The sequence below is a fragment of the Benincasa hispida genome, chromosome 7, assembly GCF_009727055.1.
Source record: "Benincasa hispida cultivar B227 chromosome 7, ASM972705v1, whole genome shotgun sequence".
Taxonomy (NCBI): Eukaryota; Viridiplantae; Streptophyta; class Magnoliopsida; order Cucurbitales; family Cucurbitaceae; genus Benincasa; species Benincasa hispida.
The window spans coordinates 43302207-43311903 of NC_052355.1; the positions used below are offsets into that span (position 1 = coordinate 43302207).

The 9697-nt window shown below is 33.1% G+C and overlaps 1 protein-coding gene and 2 non-coding genes across 3 annotated transcripts; 2 read left to right on the forward strand and 1 right to left on the reverse strand.

The window, feature by feature from the left end:
- Window positions 1-203: 203 nt before the first annotated feature.
- On the reverse strand, window positions 204-6036 carry LOC120081619 (asparagine synthetase domain-containing protein 1). Its single transcript, XM_039036647.1, has 14 exons — window positions 5877-6036; window positions 5379-5739; window positions 4946-5139; window positions 4705-4840; window positions 4317-4595; window positions 4037-4134; window positions 3531-3645; window positions 3251-3356; window positions 2465-2558; window positions 1988-2181; window positions 1505-1604; window positions 1307-1423; window positions 975-1031; window positions 204-728 (listed from the first exon to the last, which is right to left on the reverse strand). The coding sequence occupies exons 1-14, from the start codon at window positions 5973-5975 to the stop codon at window positions 579-581; spliced, it is 2100 nt and encodes a 699-aa protein (XP_038892575.1). The 5' UTR covers window positions 5976-6036; the 3' UTR covers window positions 204-578.
- Window positions 6037-6096: 60 nt separating this feature from the next.
- On the forward strand, window positions 6097-6168 carry TRNAT-CGU. The gene has a single exon. It is a non-coding gene; the product is annotated as a tRNA-Thr (tRNA).
- A 1147-nt stretch (window positions 6169-7315) lies between these two features.
- TRNAT-CGU lies at window positions 7316-7387 on the forward strand. The gene has a single exon. It is a non-coding gene; the product is annotated as a tRNA-Thr (tRNA).
- The last annotated feature ends 2310 nt before the right edge of the window (window positions 7388-9697 follow it).

The following is a 9697-nucleotide window of genomic DNA, read 5'->3' on the forward strand; positions in this document are numbered from 1 at the left end:
TGAATTAGCTAGAATTTGCGCTTGTCAAAATATGTCGAATAAAAGTTTTTTTTTTTTTTTTAACAACAATTTTGTTATAAAAAAAAAATTGACAGAATGTCATAATTGAGAAGGTCCTCCTGAGCCCATTAAAATCATACCTTAATTGAGGAAAAAGAGGTTTTTCCATATTTCTCTAATGGAATGAATAAAAAGTGCAATTATAATCACAATAAACCACACTAATGTCTATTTTTCTATTCATCCCTTCTTCCATCATAAATATCTGTTCATCTCTACAATAAACATTTAACTGACTCAAAAGACTACATCAAAGGTTAATTCTACTCATAATCCAAACACTACTTGAAATAGCTTAGATCCAATGATACCCTCAGATATACTGTGTATTAAAGAGGTGTTACTTCAAAGTGTGAAGCCAAAATTTTCGAAATTAGAGGTCACAAATTAACTTAAAAACCGATCCGAATCGATCTACAGGGAAATTGCCCATTTCTTCCTTTTTAGCTCCGACCAGAATAACAAGTTTGGGTTCTCTTCAACTTATCCTATACGGAAAAAACTCAGCTGCTTGTATTCTACTGCCCTGAGCCGGAGGGTGAGCCTTGGCAGGTCATCACTAGAACAGATTGCCTGTTAAACTTCACACTTCCTGCTGAGGCCTGATTAGCAGCCCGGTTGCTTCCGAAGTTCTTCCGGTTTGATTCCCTTGCAATCCTTGAGCCAAACTAGATGATCAAATTTGCATTAGGATTACGGAAGCAACTAAAGAAAGAGCAAGCTATATTTTAGATGGATCCATCACTGTAGAATTTATCTTGTATGATATAACACCCCTCGGCTTCAAGTCAAATTATATCTCGCACAGTTTTCATTTGCGGACCAAATAATCGGATATCCAACATTCTTACAAATTTATAATAATTACAACTGTTGAACGAAGTTGGTAGTGTGCTAAAAGGGAAGATGCATACCTGTATTGCTCTTTTAGGTAGAGCTCCTGCTTCGTGCAGACCAAGTAATTTTGCAACCTTCAAAAAGATAATGAAGAACGGTAGATCGGTCACACTATGTAAGTACATCTGCATTGGGTAACTAAACTCTCATTCTAAGGTGACAGAACGTCAGTTACTTTCTCAAATGACCTGCTTTTTTTTTAGTGTTAATCAAGTTCCTTTACGAAGGACTAGACTGGACTGTTCTATTAGATAAGCAATAAACTCTTTTCGACAGTATAATATTTGATAATCTGAAAAATATCATACACAGGAGAAAGAAATCTAATCGAGGTAAAAGTAGCACGAACCTCCCTCAGTATCTTCTTATCACCGGTTCCAGCAGGTTTCTCAAGGTCGGTAACCTCCCATAGAGGAAATGCTAGCAATATATGTATAACGTCCTCATCCAAAAAGGGAAATCTAGCCTATGAAAAGGAGTGAAAACTTGATTAAAAGAGAAAAAGATGAGGCATATAGTAGCATCGGTATATCACTCCAGGAGATACCTCCTTGCCATTATCTGCAATACATCTGTCATCTCTCCCTAGATTTCTCTTCCAGATTCTCTGAATATCCAACTTCATTTCCTCATTTAAAAGATGCCAGCTGAAGGGGACATTGCAGGACACTAAAATTAAGAAGAGTCTTTTTGGTCTTACATTTTATCAAACTTTTACAGATGCGTACTACAAAATAATAATAATAATAAATTAAAGAAACATTGACAGATGTCCATATCCTATAACTTATGCATAAGCATGTCTGCAGGAATAGATACCCTCCCAAATATACAAGGTCTTATGATGTCATTTCAATTCGAATTGAAAAAAACTAAAGGTTTTGCATTAACATCCAATGGATTTATCCTTTTTTTACTCTATGAAAGTTGTAAAAAGAAAAAAAAAAAAGAGAGAGAGAAAAGTTCTCGCAGTCCAATAAACAGAAAAGATTATATATGAAATGAGAACAGTTCACTCTTACAATCTTACCCCCCTTGTCTATATTTTGTTCGATGCCTGCCATAGCCAGCACATTGCTCATCGGCACCAGAGCCAACAAGGAGAATTTTGGCCTCAGACTTGTATTTTACACGTTGATGAAACTTCTCATCCTTGTCAATTGATTCATAAATCCAACCATTGCCACCAGAGGCCAGCCACAAAGCTATTCCGATATTCAGGTCCTGCAATTAATAAAGGTTAACACAGAATAGAACAATCAATGTAATCCTACAGGCCGCTATATCTACCACCCAAAGAGATCACAAGTTCAAAACCCTTTGAAGTCATCTGCTTGTTATAGTACATATCAGTCAAGTTGTACGATGGTGAATGTGACAGGTTTGGCCATAATCTCGTTTTACTTTGAGCATAGGAATGAGTTGTTGATTCTATGCAATATAAGAACTCGCATCAAGGCAAGTCTATCAGAATGCTAAGAAATAACCAAGTCAGAAAGTAGGGTACCATGTATGTATTTGCAGGATTTATTAGAGACATGACGTGCTTGGTTTCAGAGGTCAGATTTGACAAATCAGCATCAATCTCGACCAGTTTCCACCTAAGAATTAAAAATAAATTAAAAAATAAAAAATAAAAAGTTGGTGTAAAAAAAGAACAAAACATTCCAGGTGAGAGAAAAAAGAAAATGTTAGCAGCAGCAAGATTACAGTTTCAAGCACGGAACAAATAAAAGGGACATGAAACTTCAAAATATATATAATTTTTATCCTATAACCAATCATATTTCTTAAAAGCTAGTACATAATAGACTATTTCAACTGAAAGAAGCCGCTGGTCTTAACTCAAAGAATCACTGACTACAGAGAAAATATCATTTATGCTTACAACGACTTGGTTTTCAAATTATTTTAACTGGAATTTTGGTTCCAAGATACTTCTAAGGAGATATTGCAAGCACAGAAACCAAAAAAATATGACAATAAAATAATTATCTTGTTTCCTACTATCTTCTCCAAAAGATGATATTACAGACCTATACTAAAAAGAATACCATGCATTTTATTTTTTGTTTTATTACTTCAAGATATCACCGGACTCAAATTAACTACACTACAACTGTCAAGCATAATGTATTCTCATTTCATTTCTATTTCCCACTTCATATTTCATACTCTATGCTAAAAAAAAAAAAAAAAAACCTACAATAAAAATCCACATGTTCGTCACTAAAAGAATTAAACACCAAAAAGGTCAATGCAAGACTCAAGATAGAACTCAATAATATAATGCCTTCTTAGAGGGGCAATTCTACTCAGTTCCTTAACTCCAGCCTTCGCAGAGATTCGATCAGGTGCAGAACAACCATCAAAGCTGACATTAAGAAGATCTATCTCATCTGTACAGAAGACAGACCAAATCATCAATAAACTGGGACTAGATCACTTGATTGTATATTTCCACTCATCAAGTTTAATTATAGAATATGATTGACATCACTGTTGTATATAATATCAATCCTGAAAGCCTAGAGGTTGAAAATAGATTTTCATGTGAATTAAGAAACACTTACAACAGGTATCAAGACATTCATCCAGTAATGCTGCTAGTATCATAGAATCCAATCCACCAGAAAAAAGAATGGCCACTGGACCAAGTTCTGTTTTTCTCGAAGCAGATGTTGTACCCTATGCATTCACAATAAATTACTTTATTTCAGAATTTTTCCAGAGAAAAGTGAGTCTTTGCCAACTCTATTAGAAAAGAACTAACTATGAGTGCATAGTATACAAGAGAAACTCTATTATATTCCACAATTAAATATAAGAGAAAAGGAAAACAATTCCAATGGAAAATTAAATTATACTATTACTGAAGCCTTTAATAAAAATATTTAAAATTTCAATTGCCAAAGAAAGGGGGGGAAAAGTTGCAAAACAATGTGCAACATGCAAAAATTTACATAAACCAAGAGAAGGGATTTCACGGTAAAACAAAATCATTCAAAGCACGTGATCAGAACTGCTAACTTAATATAAACCAATAGATGAGCCACACAAACAGAATAAAATTTTGAACCTGGAAAATTCTATAAAGTGAAGTTCGCCGGATTAGAGACTTCCTTAGAGCTTCCAGCAGAATCTCTGCAGGAGTTGAGACAGGAGCTTGGATACTCCCTATTCATTCAACGAAAGGAAAGAAAAATCAAAGATCGTCAATAAATCAAATTCTTCATAGAAACCAGATACATTTTTCATTTTTCACAGACAAGGTGAAAGTGTCAGCACACAAACTACTATAAAAATTGGAACTTTGGTTTCTAAGCTATAGCACCACAATGAAGAGGAATATTAGATACCAGATACTGATAGCAAGTTAGGTAAACATGCTAAATGGCTTTCATATTGTGACAAAAGATCCTTGAGATATGGAGTGGAGATGTCTCTAGGTTCAGGTACAATACGAGTTCTTTTCCACTCAACAAGCTCTTTCAGTGACTCGTTGGTCCATTCATGCCTTTTGACTTCACCAACCAGGAAACCATCAGTTCTCTGAGCATCAAAAGAGATGCTGTAAATCCCACATGGTAGTTCTTCCCAGAAGCTCACTTCACAAGTACCATTGTCATCTTCAAGCCCTGCAATTAGTGTAATATCATAAGCACAAAAAGGCATTGTTAATAAACAATAAACAGACTACAAAACATTTAACAGAAGATGCGTGAAGTGTTAACGAGCACAGTATACCTGCACCATGAAACATTGAAGAAGCTGGTGATACAGATGATAAAAGAAACCGAGAATCCTCCACTGTTGGCCAGTGAACAAGAAGACTTCGCCTCCCAAAGGCATCTCGACCAAACCACAAAGTTTTTGCACTATCCTAGACATGATAAATTTTGTTATAAGTTAATAACAAGAAAGCACAAGGTTAAACGGTGTGCAAAGGCCAATAAACATAACATAGAAACTTACCGCTATGAGTTACCTGCCAGTAGATGATTGACCATGGCCCTTGAACTATTGAAAGAATATCTACAATAGTTCTTTCTCTCTTACATTCACCTTCACATGTGTTCGTACCTAAACTGAAATTACATGCGCAACAATTCTGAAGAGCTAGCATAAGAGTTTCAGCATCGTTTCCTTGATACTCAACGTGTATTCCTCCAAATATTTCACCTTTGGAAAATGAAAATGATATTAAATAAGTTTAATGTAGTTCCTGCTATAATAGTTTAATTTGACGATACAAGATATAAAAACACTTTATGAACCCAGAAAAAAAAAAAGATCAGTATAGAAGAAGCAGCATATTCAGGTGGCATCATTGCTCAATAGTGATCAATATTATAAGCAAATGAAACAGAAGAATAAAAGCCAAATGTCAAACTTTATGAAAAATTTTGCATATAGTTTACCATTGTAAACAAGAATATTGCGGGAAGCATCCATCAACGGCTGAACAATAGGGTTAATCCCTCTAAGCTGTAACGTAGCCCCTAATAAATAAAACTCCGCACCAGAGATGGGACTACTGCAACTATTCTCTGATTGAGGAATCCATCCATTTTCAGAACGGAAACAACCAATTTTCATCTCGTATTGATCATTTTGACTCTGGACTGCAACGCCATCATCAACCCTCTCAATGGAACACTCAAACTGCTGCTCTTCACCGGGATTAGAAGATTTTGAAGAAATAAAAATCTTCACTCCGCCTAAACTATCGGGCCCTCTTCTCCGTAATGCCGCTTTAAGATCATCAATCGAAAACTGGAGCTGGAGAAAGAAAACGAAACTAAAATCAATCCAGAACCACAAAGAAAGTGTTATGCGCCCAATTCGAATTCGCGCCACAACAATATAAACAAATTATAACCGAATGAGAAGAAAATGGGGAGACGAAGAATACTCACTTGCTCGTGAACTGGATGAGGAGACGGGGATTTGGCGTCTACATGTAGAGATGATAAATCAAGGCGAATGCCAGAAACGATCAAAGCGATTCCACACATTGCCGCCGCCCCCGCACAGCGAGAGACCGCGTTCTGTCGCAGGTCTGAGAAAATAGAACTGGCCGTACAGAGTTTAAATTACATAATTGTTATAAAACTCTGCGAAAACCGGTCAACAACGGCTTCCGTAGCATAGTGGTAGTGCGTTCGCTTCGTAAGCGAAAGGTCGCGAGTTCGATCCTCGCCGAGAGCTATATTTTCCATTTTTGTCCTCTTTTCACAAGCTACAATTTTTTTTTTCCTTTTTTTTTTTTTTTAATGTATGTGGAATGAGTACGAGCACATAATTGATTGTTTAAATTATTCGCTTTGGTTCCTTTTATTTAGAGGTAAATTTTAGGTATTTATTTTTTATCTGGAGGTAGTCCTATAGGTAAGATTGAGAGACTTCCTAACGTTGATAAAAGTGGGAGGATGGTCATTAGATAACACTATGACTCAAAATCAATTGTTAATGAGAGGAGTAATCAATTTATGTTATTGAGATTGTGAGGTCTATATTTTTTTAATGTAAGATCCTTAATAATGATCACCAGTATGTGCTGCGAAAATAAATAAATAAATAAAAGTTTGATTTTGTTTCACAACTAGAGTATCTTGTTTTCTATAATCTCCAAAATATATTTAAATTTTATGAAATTGGATCAATTGACCACTTAAAAAGTTCTATTGTTTGTGTTCGTTGACAAAGCTGACAATAACAACGACCATGTTCGTTGGAACATGGAGTGAATGTGAAAATGAGAACATATATAAAATATTGTCAACAATTGATTTTTTTAAAAATTACGTCGCCTAATTTACTCACTCGATGCATGTATTCGTAGTATTGTCTATTTGTTTGAGAATAAAATAAGATAAATTTAAGGGGCAAATTTATTTATTTTTTTAATGTTGGACATGACTCCTGGACTTAGGCCTATAGCAAAAATTTAAAGAAATAGGATAATGTTGTCTCACATTGGAGAATTAAGTAATGCTTAAAAGATATAAATATCAAGACATGCTAGTTGTAACTTCAAAATGTGGTGGTGGAAGCATAACTCTTTCACCACGTGCACCATCATCCATCCAAATTTGGATTTGAGTTTCCACTAAAAAAATTAAACGTTGTAATATTGAAAGAGCAACTCTCGTAGGAACTCTTTTGATATTTGTATTTTATGTTTAAAAGTTTGTAAATACCTACCAATCAAATGAGATTTAAAGTAAAAGTTAATTTTAGTACATTTAAACAAAATGCTACCCAGCTTATAAATAAATGCATTCAAGTAGTAAACTTAATAAATATTGTTAAAGATAATCTAAATAAAATAGTTTTCAGCCTTAATATGATCTGTGTTTCCGTAGCATAGTGGTAGTGCGTTCGCTTCGTAAGCGAAAGGTCGCGAGTTCGATCCTCGCCGGGAGCTATGTTTTATTATTTTATATGTCTTCCTCTTTTCTTTTTTGAAACAATATTTGGGAAATTAAGGTAAAATAACTAAAATTGTGAAAATTTGAAATTAATTTCTCATATTAAGTAATTAACATCTATTTATTTTTATAATATTTATAATATTTTTTTTAGATGCCTATATATATATATATGAAATATGTTCGTTGAAGAAAAAAAAATTACATATTTCATATAATATATTAAAAGAATATAATATATTTACTCTCCCATGAAAACATGAGTCGTCGCATTCCAATGTTGTGCACTGACTTTTCAAAAGTTGTGTAAGGTAAAATAAAATAACTAAAATTGTGAAAATTTGAAGTTAATTTCTCATATTAAGTAATTAACATCTATTTATTTTATAATATTTATAATATTTTTTTTAGATGCCTATATTTATATATGAAATATGTTCGTTGAAGAAAAAAAAAAGTACATATTTCATATAATATATACTCTTAAAAGAATATAATATATTTACTCTCCCATGAAAACATGAGTCGTCGCATTCCAATGTTGTGCACTGACTTTTCAAAAGTTGTGGTTGGTAATGCCTTTATAAATAAGTTTGTCATGTTATCTTTCGAACAAATTTGTTGTACAGTGATGTCGTGAATTTCATCCTCGTTGAAACTTGTTTTATTATTTTATATGTTTTTCTCCCTCTTTTCTTTTTTGAAACAATATTCGTTTTGTTGTGAAATTGAGGTAAAATAAAATAACTAAATTTGTGAAATTTTAGTGAAAATTTGAAGTGGATCTCTCACACTAAACAATTAACATATATTTATTTTTACAATATTTATAATACTCCTTCTTAGATGCCTATATATATATGAAATATGCTCGTTGAAGAAAAAAGAGTACATATGTTTATAATATATACTCCTAAAAGAATACAATATATTTACTCTCCCATTGAAAACCTTAAGATCTTTGAGTCACCACATTCCAAAGTTGTGCACCAACTTTTCAAAAGTTGTGGTTGGTAATGCCTTTGTAAATAAGTTTGTCATGTTATCCTTCAAACAAATTTGTTGTACAGTGATATCGCAAGTTCGATCCTCGCCGAGAGTTATTTTATTATTTTATTATTTTATTATTTTATACGTTTTTCTTCCTCTTTTCTTTTTTGAAACAATATTCGTTTTGTTGTGAAATTGAGGTAAAATAAAATAACTAAAATTGTGAAAATTTAGTGAAAATTTGAAATGGATCTCTCACACTAAGCAATTAACATCTATTTATTTTTACAATATTTATAATACTTCTCCTTAGATTCCTATATATAAATATGAAATATGCTCGTTGAAGAAAAAAGAGTACATTTTCATATAATATATACTCCTAAAAGAATATAATATATTTACTCCCCATGAAAACATCACTTAAGATCTCTGAGTCGCCACATTCCAAAGTTGTGCACAAACTTTTCAAAAGTTATGGTTGGTAATGCCTTTGTAAATAAGTTTGTCATATTATACTTCAAACAAATTTGTTATACAGTGATGTCATTTTCTTTAAGATCATGAGTGTAAAAAAACTTCAGTGAAATATGCTTTGTTCTATCTCATTTAATATATCCTCATTTGATTTGGGCTATGTGAGCTTTGTTGTCTTCGTATAATATCGTTGGAAGATTTTTACTGGAAGATAAGTCACATGTTTCACGAATGTGTTGAATCATTAATCTTAACTATACACGTTCTCCACTAGCCTCGTGAATTGCAAGAAAGCATGATTTGAGGAATAGGTCGTTATGGTCTGTTTTATCGACCACCATGATATAGCAGTTCTTCCACATGTGAACAGATAACCTATTGGAGATTTAGCTTTGTGTGGATCAGATAAATATCCAGAATCTACATAAACAACTAGGTTAAATTTTGATTTATTTGAATAAAACAAACACATGTTGATTGTTTCTCAGAGATAACGGAGTATATGCTTAATTTTGTTCAAATATTTTTTTGTAGGGAAAGAACTATATCTAGCTAATAAATTTATTGAAAATGTAATATTTGGTCTTGTATTATTAGCAAGATACATAAGTGTACCGATTGCACTAATATTGTTAGGATATACAAGCATGCAACGGAAGCAAACAAATTCAATAAGCACTCTAATTATATTTAATTTGAGTTCTAAAAGTATGCTTAAATAGAAACTTCAGAAGATGGTTTGTAAACTACATACCTTTGATGAATGCTCCCAAATCCAAGCTGCTCTTCACGTGATTTCAGCTCCAATTCAACAGTGACCACCAAGGGTGGTTGAACTC

Bases quoted from the DNA above. Each gene is read 5' to 3' on its own strand.
- LOC120081619 (XM_039036647.1), bottom strand. From the start codon at position 5,975: ATGTGTGGAATCGCTTTGATCGTTTCTGGCATTCGCCTTGATTTATCA. The intron at 4,841-4,945 runs GTAACTCATAGC...TATCATGTCTAG, and splicing joins GGTCAATCATCTACTGGCAG to GATAGTGCAAAAACTTTGTG. The intron at 1,424-1,504 runs GTATCTCCTGGA...TCCTTTTCATAG, and splicing joins TTGCAGATAATGGCAAGGAG to GCTAGATTTCCCTTTTTGGA.